The 16,840-nt window shown below is 47.4% G+C and overlaps 1 protein-coding gene across 1 annotated transcript; it reads right to left on the reverse strand.

The window, feature by feature from the left end:
- Positions 1-9,768: 9,768 nt before the first annotated feature.
- On the reverse strand, positions 9,769-12,617 carry LOC127343445 (peptidyl-tRNA hydrolase, mitochondrial). The gene is made up of 8 exons (XM_051369581.2): positions 12,324-12,617; positions 11,562-11,646; positions 11,070-11,137; positions 10,942-10,992; positions 10,780-10,853; positions 10,379-10,437; positions 10,223-10,299; positions 9,769-10,055 (listed from the first exon to the last, which is right to left on the reverse strand). Exons 1-8 carry the CDS (start codon positions 12,540-12,542, stop codon positions 9,948-9,950), a joined length of 741 nt encoding a protein of 246 aa, XP_051225541.1. The 5' UTR covers positions 12,543-12,617; the 3' UTR covers positions 9,769-9,947.
- Positions 12,618-16,840: the final 4,223 nt, after the last annotated feature.

Raw genomic sequence — 16,840 nt, forward strand, 5'->3', positions numbered from 1 at the left:
GGTGGAGAGAAAAATCTAGGCAGCTTACCCCGGCGCACCTCTATGGTGGTGCGCTGGTGGTAAATTGTCTACCACCGGCGCACCACCATAGAGGTGCGCCGGGGGTAAGGTGCCCAGATTTTTACTGTTCAGCCAGATCTCTTCGAATTTTATCCCCGGCGCACTAATTTTTTTTGTGCGCCGGCAGTATAGGTCCATCGCCGGCGCGGCGCTTATTTGGTGCGCCGGCAACATGTTCCACCGGCGCAAGCCTATGGTGGTGCGCCGGCACCACTTGCGTGCAGCTATAGCCCTTTTCCTAGTAGTGTCTACTCCGACTATGGCCCCGCAAGCATCATCGGCATGCCCGACATCGAGGAGCTCGACAACGACCATGGCTCCCCAAGCATCACCGACATCTCCGACATCGAGGAGCTCGACAACGACCATGGCTCCCCAAGCATCACCGACATCTCCGACATCGAGGAGCTCGACAACGACCATGGCTCCCCAAGCATCATCGACATGGACGACATGGTGGAGCGCCACCTTAAGGACGACTTCGACGAGCTCTACATCGACAATGGCTCACCAAGCATGGACGACATGGTGGAGCAACGCCACGAGTACGACATCGACACCATGGCGGAGCCTCACCTCGACCCCACCATGAGCAACACCGGTGCGGCGGTGCCTCCATGTACCCCTACTTGGCCAATGGAGCTACATATGAAGATAGAGGACCTCCACGATGGCACCATCATATGGATCATCAAGAGCGTCCCCATCATGAGCGTCATCGACACACTTCTCCGAGCTCCTCATGGCGCCACTATGAGAGTGCTTATGCACAAGATCGTCGACCTCAAGTACATCATATGGAGCATCAAGAGCGTCGCCAACATGATCGTCATCGACACTCTCCTCCAAGCCCCACAAGGCACCGCAAGCAACATGCCAAGTCGCATGAGCCATCATCTAGGCATAGCAAGGACCGTCATCGACTCACACCATCTCATGATAGTCGTCGACCACTACCACCTCATGGTCTCCATCGACATACGTCGCCACATGATCTTCGCCGCCACAAGCCATCTCATGTTCGCCATCGACCAACATCCCCCAAGGATCTTCGACGACACTCATCAAGACATGGTGACGAAGCACGACGACGAGAGCCTCGACATGAAGGCGACGAACACCATCATAGGGTGTCTACCACTCCAAGGATGGAGAGGGCACATCAAGAGGACTTTCCTCATAAGGCGACTCCTACATCTTGTGCCACCACCATAATGGCCCCTACCTCGTCCCATGCCTATGGACTCCGATGCTACAAGTGCAAGCAACAAGGCCACCTCCCACGGGAATGTCCCAATCTCCTATGTGAGGTGTGCAAGGCCAAGGGTCATGAGGCATGGCAATACACAATGCAACGCGCCGACATGCTCTACTTCGACGAGCTACAAGCCCAAGCCCCCAAGAAGACTTCGACGCCAACACTTCAAGATGAAGATCACCAAGGTGAACTCAAGGGTGACGTTGAACCGAGCCTAGCTCTCAACAACACCATGGCGCCACCGATAGAGGACGACTTGGGAGGCGATGGAGTTGAGATGGTTGAGCATGAGAATTTCCCTTCAACCAAGGAGGCGCATGGAGATGAGAAAGTCGAGCCTACTCCCCTATGCTTCATTGATGAGTTGGTACCAATCCCATGTGAGCATGAGAGCCACTTAGCCCACTTGAGTGAGAGTGATAGTGAGTTGAGTGACTTCCACCCCATATGTGAGTTTGAGTGCTTCCGTTTGGAGGACATGAGTGATACACAAAGTGAGTTAAGAGAGGTAGATGATAGGTCCATGGAGGACATCGCATTTGCTAACACATTAACCTCTCCCTCGTTTGTGTCTTCTTATGTTGCACTAGGTTCCACGGAGGACGAGTTCCCGATCATGGAGAAGATGTACATGGTGCATGAAGATGATGATATCCCACCATGCTTGCTTCAAGACGGACATGTCGACCACATGGATCCGCCTACTTCCACTACACCTACATCAAATGAGTCGGCCTTCAAAGGTAACAACATAGGTGTTGATGATGCCATGATCCCACTAGTGGACATGATGACTTATGAGTGCATGCATGATCTTGATGATACATTTGCTACGTCACATGCTACTTTCATTTTCCCATGTGATACTTTGCTTGATAACATTGTTGATCATGTGGAAGTGAATGCTTGTGATACCATGACCATGCCATGCTATGAGAGCTTCAATTTTTCTACCATTGCTCGCAATATGTCGACTACTTGCTCTTTCCCATGTATTGCTTGCAATGATAATGACAAGGATGACATTAGCTTCCGCATGCTTTGCCCCAAATGTTTACACTCTTCCATGATCCTTGCATCCAAGATTGCGAACAATTGCTCTTTCTTATGCTTGGTATGCAAGAATGTTTTTTTCATTGTCCACGAGATGGCCCCCATAGCCTTCTCACCTTTTGATGATCATGAGTTACCACATGCCATGAATGCACCTTCTTGCAATTTGCACCATCGCCATGCATTTCATACTATCTTGATTGACACTAATGGTGATGTGCACAAGACTTGGACCATCATGATGGATGATGTGTTCATCTACCATGCACACACGCTCTTTGTCTTGTTTATTCCATGTGTAGGTACATGGACGACCACTTCCACCGCTACGGAGCATGAGCTCACGAAACGTGCAATTGAGAGCTACCCCATCAAGGACCTAACCCGCGGGAATCACACCAAAGGGTATGTTCCCACAAGCCTTCGCCCTCATGTGTTTCCGACTTGGTTTGTCGAGCTTCCAGTTTGGTCCAATTCCTCGTCACCCCTTTTGCTTCTTATGCAACATATCTTGAAACATCTTGTTGGCACAATGGTTGTTGTATCTATTGATGATATCATCATACACTCTGAGAACCTCAAGGATCATGTCATACATGTGAGAGACACCTTATGCACCTTGTGCCACATGTCACACCAAAAGTTGCTCTCCTTTGAATTTCTCATTTCATCTTTGGCATTTGCAATGGATTCTTTGACACTTGAGGAAACCCATAATCGGCTCACGCCAACCATACTTTCCCAAGCTAGAGGTCTCCATAGCTTTGCCATTGCACATAACAATTTTGCCCCAAATTTTGCCGCCGATACTTGCCTTTTGATTGTTCCATTTGTGTGGGACAATGCTACACACGACATTTTTGACACCTTCCAAAGCAAACTTTTACATGCATAAATTTTTGCCCTACCACATTTTGGATACGTCGACACTCTTTTGATTTCCATTTTTGCCAAATGCCTCTTGGAGAAACGACTTGATGCTTCGTATTTGATTGAGAGCCTCTTGTTCGCCGGTCACCCAATTGGCATCCACAAGCTTTCCTTTCGCAAGTTGTTTTTCCCCACGCTCTTCTTCGACCGAGACTTTGTCCCTCCACCACTACATGGGAGACCCACTATGGACTACAACAAGGACGCCCGTACCACGATGAGCATCCATAAGGATACAAGGGCAACTATACAAGTCCTTCCCCAAGCTACAAGCATCAACGTCTACATCATCGTTGAGGAGGAGCAAGAGTCGAGGACGACTCTTCCCCAAGGGGGGAGATGATGCGGGGTGGCTTTCGGACACCTCCACCTCAAGACCGTCAAGTGCAGCCCCGCCTATCGTCGACGCTACACCGTGGTCAAAGAGTCCCCCAAGTGGACCGATAACACGAAACCACGCTATACATGTCAAGGTGAACTCTATCCTCTCTACGATCGATCTTAACATACACTTGAATGGTATACTACCTCATGCCAATGTGCTACGTGTGGTTAGGTACGAACATCGACAAGAGTTCACAATGGAGGAGTTCATCATGCTTAAGGGAGAAGAAGGAAAGAAGAGAAGAAGAGAAGAAGAAGAGAAGAAGAAGAAGAAGAAGAAGAAAGAAGAAGGAAGAAGAAGGAAGAGAGAAGGCTGGTGGTACCTCCAGCCAAGGGAGGCCGGTACCTCCAGCCCAAAGGAGGCCGGAGCCTCTACCCAAGGGTGGCCAGAGGCCAGCGCTACTCTTGGCCGCGCGGGAGAAAGGGAGACCGGTAGTACCGGCCCCTCCTGGCCGGTACTACCGGCCAGTGCTGTTGAGCACTTCTTCAGCTGCGGGAAAACAGGCAAGACCGGTACCTCCGGTGGAGGCTCCGGCCGAGGTACCGCTGGGGCGCCCCCGAGCCCCAGTAACATGTGCTGCAGCTCCCCGGTACCTTGGGCGGTACCTCCGGCCGTGGTACCGCCCAGAGGCCCCGTCTCCCAGTAACTCTTCGACCAAGCTGATGCTCACCCCGGTACCTTGACAGGTACCTCCACCCGTGGTACCGCTCGCAGGCGTTTTAGCTCAGATCTGAACCGTCCATTCACCATCTAGCGGTTGTAACTTAAGTTGCTCTTTACCTAAACTACCCTTGCACGAATCTGAGCTATATGTATCTCACGTATCCCCATTTGTGAGGCTTAGACAAGATTTGGCTTAGAATAGATTTTGAGCTTTGTCTCCCTAGGGTATCATCCCTCTGTAATCAAGGCCACCCTTGTTGTTGATTGGATTTGTGAGTGAGATTCTAGTGTGGTGCACTCTCTCTCCCTCACCGATCTCCGTCTCCAACACCGGTCTCTCACCTCGGAATTCTACCTCGGTCTCTTTCGTGGGTGATTCTATTCGGCGTGGTCCATCGAGCCACGAGGGTAAGCATCGGTTGTATCGGGTTGGTGTGCGTGCGTGTGTCCTCGTGTTCTTCGCGTTCGTCGTGTTCATTGTGTTCTTCGTTTCCCCTCTTTTCCCCTTTCGATTCCGGGTCAATTCGCAAGATTGGGCCACAATCTAGGTCTTAGACCTCATCAAAAAGGTTTCGAGATCAAATCAGTGAGGACGGCGGTGTGCCTTCAGCTCGCTCAAGTGCTTATCGTCGCTGTCCTGTTTTTTTTTACTCCCTCCGATCCGAAAAATCTGTCAGACAGTCAGTTTTGCAAAAACGCCCTTGAGATTTTTTTCAGAATCAACCCGCAGTCCATCCTCACCCTGGCCCTCTGCTCAGCACGACCACAACTCTCTAATCAAGTGCTCAGCGTGACCACCAACTCGGAAGGACGGGAGACGAGTTGTGCTTCTTTTTCTAATTATAGAAGGACTTAACTGTAAAACATGATTGTATTAGGCTCTCGACAGTCTTTTCGGATCAGAGAGGGTATTTTTTTTTTTAAACGGGAAAGGCCCCGAAGGGCCGAGATGCTTCATTAAATTAGAGCGGTGAAGGTACAAAATACAGGGAGGACCCTAGAAAGATACAAAATTACAGACAAGTCCCTATAAGTTGCATAAAGGACCCTAGATCTAGGATGAAGAACGCGATCCAGTCCAGCTCCATCTTCACCAAACTCGCTCTGCATCCTGCCGTGATCAACTGCAGCGACGCCGGGGTCACTGCAGCGGGAGCCGAACACGGCGGAGCTATTAGACCTCCGAAGTTGGAGGTTGGAGTATTCCCTGTGCTGGCTCTCAGTTACCAGCAGATCAGGGGGGAGTGGCCGCCATTCGACCTGAAGAGTCGACGACGAACTCGTCGCCGAGGATGCACTCCCCAGAGTAGCGCCGCCATAGAAGCAGCAGCCAGAAGAAGCTGCTACAAATCTTCGTCTTGAGCATGTCGACGCAGCAAGAAGATCTCCCCCGTCTGCTTCAGAACCAGATCCGACCAGATCCTATCGCCAGCGATTCTTCCCGTCACTGAGACGGCAAGACGATGACTAGGGATCTCAAGATCTGCTAGCTCTGAGGCTACATCGGGCTTATTTTGCGTGGAGGGAAAGGTCGCGCTGCTTGCCTCATTCGGCTCCATCCACCGGAGCGCCAGGAGGAAAAGCAACATCACCCCCAGCCGCCGAGCACCGCCCGCCGGCGTCGGCCACCAAAGCTCCACCGGCATCACGCCAAACCGGGACAGAGCCCGCACACAACTACTACTATACCTAGATCTACTATATACAGGCCGGCCTCCTCCCTCCCGCCACCTCCAGTCGGCGGAGCCGCCGGAGAAGAGGGAGGGAGGAGCCAGGAGGAGGCGGGGGACTCTCAAGGGGGATACGGGGGATGCGAACACTGCGTACTTCCATGCGATTGCGAATGGTCGTCGACGGAAGTGTTCCATCCCCTGTCTTTGGGATGGTGATCGCCTTCTGGAGGAGGCCGGAGAGATCACCACCCATATTTATACCTTTTATAAAGGTCTATTTGCGGCTGGCCCCAGGACTGGGGTAGCCCTCGCGGCAGACCTATGGCCAGCTAGGGCCTGGGTCTCTGACGAAGAGAATGCCGCTCTCACCCTTCCGTTCCTCTCAACGGAAGTTCGGAGCGCTCTCGAGGGCATGAAGGCTAACTCGGCCCCTGGTCCGGATGGACTCCCGGTTGTCTTCTTCCAGAAATTCTGGGCGAAGCTCCAGGAGACTATCCTGCCTATGTTTCAGGAGTTCTATGTAGGGACGCTTGATATGGGGCGCCTGAATTACGGCGTTATTACCTTGATCCCCAAGATAGTGGGGGCCACGGATATTCGCCAGTTCAGGCCTATTACGGTCATCAACGTGGTTCAACGGTTGTTCTCCAAGGTGTGTGCGATGAGGTTGGCTCCGATTATGGAGCGGATTACGCACCAATATCAATTTGCCTTCCTCAAGGGTCGCCACATCCACGATGGCATTCTTGCACTACATGAGATCGTGCACGAGGTCAGGAGTCGACATCAGAGGGGTGTCTTCTTAAAACTGGACTTCCAGAAAGCCTACGACCGCTTGGACTGGTCCTTCCTCCGACAGGTTCTTCAGAGGAGGGGCGTGGACGACCGGATGATTGGTTGGGTGATGCAGATCGTGATGTACGCGGCAAGACAGCCATTAACATAAATGGGGAAGTGGGTCCCTATTTTAGGCCGGCGTGTGGAGTGCGTCAGGGTGACCCCCTGTCCCCTCTCCTCTTCAACGCTGCGGTGGATTCCCTGGCCGAGATCCTGGAGAGGGCTAGGACCTCGGGCCATATTACTGGGGTGGTGGGCCACCTTATCCCTGGCGGAGGGGTGACTCACCTCCAGTATGCGGATGATACCATGATTATGTTTGAGGGCTCGGACTTGGACATCCGGAACACCAAATTCCTTCTCCTCTGCTTTGAGGCCATGTCGGGCCTCAAAATTAATTTTGACAAAAGCGAGGTGGTGGTCTTGGGGTACCCCCCGGAAGTTCAGCAGCGGATAGCTGACAACCTCAACTGCAGGCTGTCATCTTTCCCTATGAATTACCTGGGAGTTCCGGTTAGGGACTCTAGGATCCTTATTAGGGACCTCGCCCCCTTGTTGGGGCGAGTTAGAGCGAAGGCGGAGCCTTGGTGTGGGAGGTTCACCTCCAAAGGTAGCAAGTCGATCCTCATTGACTCCTGTCTGTCTAGCCTTCCCATGTACATCATGGGGCTGTACATCCTTCCCGAAGGGGTACATGCTGCCTTCGACAAGGAGCTATCCCGCTTCTTTTGGCAGGACAGGACAGGACGCCAGAAGTATCACATGGTCAGATGGGCCGATGTGTGCGCCCCCAAGGACCTTGGGGGCATAGGGATCATATCCTCGCGCCACATGAATGTGGCCCTCATGCTGAAATGGGTTTGGAGGATCTTGTCGGACGATGGGGGCTTGTGGCTGAAGGCGATTAAGGCTAAATACCTTCGGGGTCGGCCACTCCTTGCCCGTGACCGTCGGGAGGGATCTCGGTTTGGAGAGCCCTCCAGGACATCAAGCACGAGATTAGAACCGGGCTCTCCCTCTCCATAGGCGATGGTAGAGGGACCATGTTCTGGCTCGACACATGGCTAGGTGATCGCCCCCTTAACCTTGTCTTTCCGGACCTCTTCGCCATTTGTGCTAACCCTTCTAGCCTGGTGGCCGAAGTGGCACTGGAGGGATGGGATTTTGTGTTCCGTCGCGGTCTAACTCAGGGGAAGCCACGATGCGGACTCGCTGCGGGACCTCCTCCCGGACGCCCTGCCGGGAGGACTAGATGCGCCTTCATGGCGCTTAACGCCGTCTGGTACGTTCTCAGTGCAGACGGCCTATAGGGCTTTGTTTAGGGAGCCTCTGCTTCCTTGGACGGGTCCGCTCTTTAAGGCCCCTATCCCGCTTAAGACGAAGATCTTCCTCTGGCAGCTGCTGAGGGATCGCCTTCCCTCTGGGGTGGAGGTTATGAAGAGGCACGGGCCGGGCAACGGGCTTTGCCCATTGTGTGCGGTTCCGGAGACAACGACTCACATCATGTTTTCCTGCACCGCGGCACGATTTCTTTGGAGCTTCCTGTCGGAGGCGCTGGGGCCTGAGTGGCAGGCCTCGGCCCTCGGGGAGTTCATCGAGGTCCGGGCGAACACTACTGGTAGGAGGAGGCGCCTCTTCTGGTTATTGTTCGCGGCCTTGTCCTGGACTTTGTGGACTGTGCGCAATAAGATGGTCATCGAGCGGATCTTACCTCGGCGCGCTTCTGACTCTGTATTCTCTTTCTTGGCTTTGTTGCAGCAGTGGTACCCGTTGTGTAGACAGCGGGACAAGGAGCGCTTGGACGGCATGCTGGAGGATCTTCTTGCGGCTGCCCGCCGCATATCTACACCGTCCAGCCTCTGAGTACACCTCTTGTGTGGGGTGTTGTATCGTTTTCCGTCGAGTGTTTGGGCGTGTTGTGCTTGGCCCAGCAGACTCTTGATGTGGGGTGTGTGCTTTGTGTGTTGTATGTGAACTTTGTATGGATTTGGTTGCTTTATTTATAAAGCGGGGCGAAAGCCTGTTTCGAGGAGGTGAAGAGAGAGGGGAAAGGGGGAGAATGAGCCCTTCTCCATCCCTCAGAGGGGGTATATTATGTTTAGGTTTGCTTTTACTGCTGTTGAAGATTATAAATGGACCAGTGAACTTTTCGCAAAAAAATGTATCTAAAAATTCTTATAGTAGTGAACTCAAAGTATGTTCTTTCTTCCGCAAGTTCCTAACCAAATCATGACATAATAAACCACTTTCGGTTGCAATATAACCTCGTTTCAGAAAGTTGGGAGACCGTGGAACATCCAAACTTCGCATTCGATGACTGAGCTGGGTTTCTCACATAGCAGATAAGGCAAAACGAGCTTATCCTCATTCAGAACGTGAAAAATCTGATCGAATCGAGAGCTTATCCCGATATTTAGAACGTGGAGAATTGAATGGAGAGCGAGAGGACGGGGCGCCGAAGATCGATTTTGGATGGATGGTACGGGCCGGAGGACCCCGGGCTCACGGCCACCACAGGTGGTCGCATCTCAGGATGTGCCGCAGCGCAACTGCAGTGCGAACGACGACAGCAGCATATTCCATCCACCACACACCAAGATGGAAATAATATCCCGTCATTTTTTGAGGCAGACATGTCGCTGTTTCCCTGTAAATCATATCATGACTCAAGACAGACAGGAGAAAGCAACACACACCAAGTATTGGTCCCATTTTGTTTTCTTTTCCTTACTTTGGTGAGAAGAAGTACTCCGTATTTGCAAATTTTTAATGAGTTGACAGACATAAGTTAGGGGTGTACAGCAAAGATTGCTGGACACTGTGACTACTCTTTAAAAGCAGTCTGTTCAGGAAATTACATACTATTGAACAAGTATACACCCAATGTTGATATGTAATTATTGCATCGGTTGACTCGCAATGTTTCAGCTTGCTGTATAAATAATCATCCAAATATTGGCGTATGTGCAACAGTAAAGCTTCAGTTTTGGCGTGGAGTACAGCTCAAGAGCCCTATCCAGTTCCATAACTACAATTCATCGCATAAACTCCCTGGCACACAAAATGAATCAACTGAATTTTCATCTACTCAGCATTTCAACGACTGTGCAGTGTTCACGAAAGTAGCGCTCTTGTTGAATCCTTCAAGTGTCATTATTCTTACCGCTTCCAAGCCCCTATGGAACGTGAAATCAAGCTGCGGAAAAAGATTACTTGCATTAACGGTCGTCTTTTTGCCGAATTTTGAATCGATATGGAGATCAACTTTTGAATGATTGTATACTGCTTGGGTGAACGACGCCCAGAGAGTGACAGACAAGAGGTAAATACGGAAAATTTAAATTTCTATTAAGCACTACAAACCTCTTCCTGTTCTTTCTTGGTGAATGGTCTGAGTACAAAATTGGCAGGATCCATCTTCCCAGGTGGTCGCCCAATGCCTGCAAAAGTATCATCATCACCACAAGAATATCTCAGGCAATAGTAATAACATTTGAAAAGGAGAAGTGACTGGCATACCAATTCTTAGACGTGGAAAATCACGATTCTGTTTGAGATGGTTAATAATGCTTCTCATCCTGTGGATGATGACGAATGTCAAGAAAAACAAATAACTCATCCCAGAGCAAAAAACAAAAGAAAGAACCCAGCTCACCGCAACTATTTTGTTAGGTTTTCCAAAGCTCTTCCCAGAACAACAACAAAATATCTATACACGATTGTTCTGATTATTATTACATATAGATTCTGACAATTTAAAAAAATATGAAAGAAAGCTTCCATATACAGATGTAGCTATTTTGTTAGGTTTATCTATCAAAATTCATGAGGCTTTCAGCCTAATGTTCTAAAGCAAAGGACAGTGAAACATTAGGTAACGTGCAGGAAATGCGTTCATAAAGAAGAAAAGACTGGGGTACCCATTATGCCCGCCATGTCCACCTTTTGGCAGCAGCCGCAGTTTTGCAAAGGGTAAATCTAGATCATCATACATCTGCAGAGATGAGAATGATGAAGTCAGAATCAGATTATATTGATCTGAGACAAAAAAAAAAAAGAATCAAGTCAAGAATAACATTCACCACAAGGACTTGGTTCGGTGGTATCTTGAAATATGAAACCAGCTGCCCAACCTGTATAGTTCAGTGCGTCAAACAAGAGAACAGTGGAAGAATTAGTTTCAAGTTTGTTTTGGGATCATTATACTTACAGACTCACCGCTTGCATTCATAAATGTTTGCGGCTTGGCAAGCATGATGGGAACATCACCAATGCAACCTGAATAATGCAAAATTTATTTTTTGATACAAAACAAACATCAAACGGTACGAACAGAATTTAGGAGTAACATGCACCTAGTCATGTTAAATAATCATGATTATCCTAAACACATAGCTTTTGCTTCCAATAATTACTTAAGAAAAACCATAAAGAGTATCCGCACATTGCTTTTGCTTCCAATAGTTACTTAAGACAAATCATATAGATTGTTCACACATGGATTTTGCTTCCAATAACTAATTAAGAAAAACCATAAAGATTGTTCAGAGACAAGTATTGCAAGTTGCTATTTACTAGGTATTTAGGTTACATAAGTATGCAAAACATGAAGAATAAAGTTTAGCTCTGGCAAGATCCAATAAAGATAGCATCCCAGCCTTGAACTTGAAATGCAAACAAACATCTTTGGTGAGAATATTACCTTTACCAACCATTGCCTTGAACTGCATACTGCTCAGCGATATACCCTCAGCTTCTGCTATAACATCAATCATCTCAAATCCAACCTGTGAATAATCAGATGTGTCCTCAGATTAAATACAGAGATATTGCCCATTGGACTATTAACAAACCAAATCATTGACTGAAATTATGTGTAGTTCAATTCTACAAAACCAAGTCTGAAACAAGAGCAACCTTAGACAAAATAGAGCAGTGAAAATCGCCAATTTGGCTGCCTATAAATTTAAATGTCCTCCATAATATATACTGTTATAGCATGATGACCTTCGATAAATAAGTACCTGCTTATTACATTTAGTTGTTGCCTCAAATTCTTTATCCAAAGGGCGGTGTGTGGCCTTGACGACCATCCGGATCACTAACACTAATGCAGTCTAAAATACATTTCTGAGAAGCAGCAGGATACACAATGCAGTTATCAACAACAGTCCACTACAAAGACAATATCTTCAGTACACAGGCTCAAACAGAAAGCATGTTCACGCTCACAAACTCGATGCTAGCATATATCTACAACCTAGCACCACCATATCATTTTCGCGATTACCTATCAGATATGCATACCTACTATTCACCAATCCAAGCGTGAAACCTTTTTGGTTTAAAATACAAATATGTACTATCATTTCAACATTTCAACCCATGAGTAACTACGATAGTGTCACAATTCACCAAGCAGAACGATGTATTTTACAGCGCCAGAGCCGGTAATGAAGCTTACGTTGTGGCGAGTCCGCTGGTACATCTTCCCGGGGTTCCCGAGGCCAACGAACAGCCACGGCTTACGCGCGCCGCCGTCACCGGCGGGCGCAGCTGACGAGGAGGCCGCCCGGCAAGCTAAGGCGGAGGAAGAGCGCGCCACACATCTAGGCGTTGCGCGGGCGAGCGGGAGGAGGGGGAAGTGGAGGCGGGAAGCCGACGCGCCGGAGAGCAGCCGCATCGCCGCCGTCGCCGGCTAGACTTGTTGACACCACGAGTGGCTTGGATGGGGCAGGGCCGGGTTTCGGACCCGCGCTGGGCTTCTTAGGTTTGGCAAGTTGGGCTATGGCAGCACTCCAGTTAATTTTGGTTATTCGGCATTTCAAAATGCATATGTGCTTATTGGGCTTATTCTGTACATCGCTTGCTATTCTTACAGGGCCGTCCCAACTTTCTCTTAACTCCCATAAGAAAAAACTCTTGCCTTCACAGTTTTTGTCTCCTTCACAAAACTTTGTCCCAAACTCTGACCATATGTGAACTATGCAAAAAAGAAAATACAAAAGTGAGTAATATTCCGCAACTATGTAGACATTTTTTTGTGTGCAGTCCACACATTATCATATTTTGAAATGAAAGTTTGTGGATGTACAATATGCAACATAATCTATGCCGATGATATACTTCGTGTTTTTTGACAACTCAAAAGCGCATCATCTAATAATAAGGTGCGGATGCAACGAGTTGCAAACAGTGGCGATGGTAGTATAGAATGATCGGATTCAGATGAACCAAACAAAATCCATCAAACCGTTGTTGAATTAGTCTATGATATTTGAAATTACTAGAAGATTACACCGCAGTACTAAGAACTGAGCCCAAATGATTTCTTGCTCGAGCTTCGCCTCTGTTTGCAAATAGTTTCCCGAGATGATAGATGGCTCTTCTGGCTAGAGAAAAACGAAAAAACCAAGCCAACTTTACGGCCCACTTAACCCAATGCATTTTCATTTTACCTTCACCAATTTAAGGATTTCACACTCTTCAATAAAACTATGTTAACGAAAAAAGGGTGGCGATTAATTTTTATTCTATAATCACTATGTGCAAGAGTTTTTAAGGGGAAGTATTACCATGATGAAGATTTTATGTCAGCATGAAATAACATGAATTCTTCTCATACTTGGAGAGCAATATTATGTGGACGAGAAGCCCGAAATGTGGGGTTAAGAAAACATATAGGTGATGGTGGAAGCACATGAATGTAGGATGAGTTGTGGGTCCCTACTAACCCGTGTATGAAGCAAATTGTGAGGAGACCCGGTTCACGGGCGACCTTGGTACATGAGCCGTTGAATCCTCGCACGGGTGAATGGTATGAAGAGGTTTTGCAGACTAAGATTTCTTCAATTGATGTACAAGCTATACTAAAATTTTCAATTGGACGTCTAGAGGAAGATACATAGGCTTGGAAGCTAGAGAGGCATGGCAACTTCACACAGCTAGAGAGAGGCATGGCAACTTCACATTTCGGGCGGCCTATAGAGCCTTGGTGCAAGCAAACTCCACTATTAATCCTATAATGGGCAGGTGATACGTCTCCGACGTATCGATAATTTCTTGTGTTCCATGCCACATTATTGATGTTATCTACATGTTTTATGCACACTTTATGTCATATTCGTGCATTTTCTGGAACTAACCTATTAACAAGATGCCGAAGTGTCGATTCTTTGTTTTCTGCTTGTTTTTGGTTTGAAATCCTAGTAACGAAATATTCTCGGAATTGGACGAAATCAACGCCCGGGGTCCTATTTTGCCACGAAGCTTCCGGAAGACCGAAGAGGAGACGAAGTGGGGCCACGAGGCTGCGGACTACGGGCGGCGCGGCCTAGGTCTTGGCCGCGCGGCCTGTCATCTGGGCCCCTCGTGTGGCCCCCGACCTGCCCTTCCGCCTACTTAAATCCTCCGTCGCGAAACCCCCCGGACCGAGAGCCACGATACGGAAAACCTTCCCGGAGACGCCGCCGCCGCCAATCCCATCTCGGGGATTCGGGAGATCGCCTCCGGCACCCTGCCGGAGAGGGGAATCATCTCCCGGAGGACTCTACGCCGCCATGGTCGCCTCCGGAGTGATGTGTGAGTAGTCTACCCCTGGACTATGGGTCCATAGCAGTAGCTAGATGGTTGTCTTCTCCCCATTGTGCTTAATTGTCGGATCTTGCGAGCTGCCTAACATGATCAAGATCATCTATCTGTAATTCTATATGTTGCGTTTGTTGGGATCCGATGAATAGAGAATACTTGTTATGTTGATTATCAAAGTTATGTCTATGTGTTGTTTATGATCTTGCATTCTCTCCGTTACTAGTAGATGCTCTGGCCAAGTAGATGCTTGTAACTCCAAGAGGGAGTATTTATGCTCGATAGTGGGTTCATGTCTCCGTGAATCTGGGGGAGTGACAGAAACCTCTAAGATTATGGATGTGCTGTTGCCACTAGGGATAAAACATTGGTGCTATGTTCAAGGATGTAGTCACTGATTACATTACGCGCAATACTTAATGCAATTGTCTGTTGTTAAGCAACTTAATACTGGAGGGGGTTCGGATGATAACCTGAAGGTGGACTTTTTAGGCATAGATGCATGCTGGATAGCGGTCTATGTACTTTGTCGTAATGCCCAATTAAATCTCACTGTACTCATCATAATATGTATGTGCATGGTCATGCCCTCTTTATTTGTCAATTGCCCAACTGTAATTTGTTCACCCAACATGATGTTTATCTTATGGGAGAGACACCTCTAGTGAACTGTGGACCCCTGTCCAATTCTCTATACTGAAATACAATCTACTGCAATACTTGTTCTACTGTTTTCTGCAAACAATCATCTTCCACACAATACGGTTAATCCTTTGTTACAGCAAGCCGGTGAGATTGACAACCTCACTGTTTCGTTGGGGCAAAGTACTTTGGTTGTGTTGTGCAGGTTCCACGTTGGCGCCGGAATCTCTGGTGTTGCGCCGCACTACATCCCGCCGCCATCAACCTTCAACGTGCTTCTTGACTCCTACTGTTTCGATTAAACCTTGGTTTCTTACTGAGGGAAACTTGCTGCTGTGCGCATCACACCTTCCTCTTGGGGTTCCCAACGGACGTGTCAACTACACGCATCAAGCAAATTTCTGGCGCCGTTGCCGGGGAGATCAAAACACGCTGCAAGGGGAGTCTCCACTTCCCAATCTCTTTACTTTGTTTTTGTCTTGCTTAGTTTTATTTACTACTTTGTTTGCTGCACTAAATCAAAATACAAAAAAATTAGTTGCTAGTTTTACTTTATTTGCTATCTCGTTTGCTATATCAAAAACACAAAAAAAATTAGTTACTTGCATTTACTTTATCTAGTTTGCTTTATTTACTACTGCTAAAATGGCCACCCCTGAAAATACTAAGTTGTGTGACTTCACAACCACAAATAATAATGATTTCTTATGCACACCTATTGCTCCACCTGCTACTACAGCAGAATTCTTTGAAATTAAACACTGCTTTCTTGAATCTTGTTATGCGAGAGCAATTTTCTGGTGTTAGTTCTGATGATGCTGCTGCCCATCTTAATAATTTTGTTGAACTATGTGAAATGCAAAAATATAAAGATGTAGATGGTGATATTATTAAATTAAAATTGTTCCCTTTCTCATTAAGAGGAAGAGCTAAAGATTGGTTGCTATCTCTGCCTAAGAATAGTATTGATTCATGGACTAAATGCAAGGATGCTTTTATTGGTAGATATTATCCCCCTGCTAAAATTATATCTTTGAGGAGTAGCATAATGAATTTTAAACAATTAGATACTGAGCATGTTGCACAAGCATGGGAAAGAATGAAATCTTTGGTTAAAAATTGCCCAACCCATGGACTGACTACTTGGATGATCATCCAAACCTTCTATGCAGGACTAAATTTTTCTTCGCGGAATTTATTGGATTCAGCTGCTGGAGGTACCTTTATGTCCATCACTTTGGGGGCGGCTACAAAGCTTCTTGATGATATGATGATTAATTACTCTGAATGGCACACGGAAAGAGCTCCACAAGGTAAGAAGGTAAATTCTGTCGAAGAAACCTCTTCCTTGAGTAATAAGATTGATGCTATTATGTCTATGCTTGTGAATGATAGGACAAATGTCGATCCTAATAATGTTCCGTTAGCTTCATTGGTTGCACAAGAAGAACATGTTGATGTCAACTTCATTAAAAATAATAATTTCAACAACAATGCTTACCGGAACAATTCTAGTAATAACTATAGGCCATATCCTTATAATAATGGTAACGGTTATGCTAATTCTTATGGGAATTCTTACAATAATAATAGGAACACACCCCCTGGACTTGAAGCCATGCTTAAAGAATTTATTAGTACACAAACTGCTTTTAACAAATCTGTTGAAGAAAAGCTTGGGAAAATTGATATACTTGCTTCTAAAGTCGATAGTCTTGCTGCTGATGTTGATCTTTTGAAATCGAAAGTTAT

This window comes from Lolium perenne, chromosome 3 (assembly GCF_019359855.2).
Source record: "Lolium perenne isolate Kyuss_39 chromosome 3, Kyuss_2.0, whole genome shotgun sequence".
Lineage (NCBI taxonomy): Eukaryota > Viridiplantae > Streptophyta > Magnoliopsida > Poales > Poaceae > Lolium > Lolium perenne.

Coding starts and splice junctions, on each gene's coding strand:
- LOC127343445 (XM_051369581.2), bottom strand. CDS start 12,542: ATGCGGCTGCTCTCCGGCGCGTCGGCTTCCCGCCTCCACTTCCCCCTC. Junction 11,647..12,323: donor ACCAGCGGACTCGCCACAAC/GTAAGCTTCATT, acceptor GATTATTCACAG/GTTGGATTTGAGATGATTGA. Junction 10,056..10,222: donor CCAAGAAAGAACAGGAAGAG/GTTTGTAGTGCT, acceptor CTTTTTCCGCAG/CTTGATTTCACGTTCCATAG.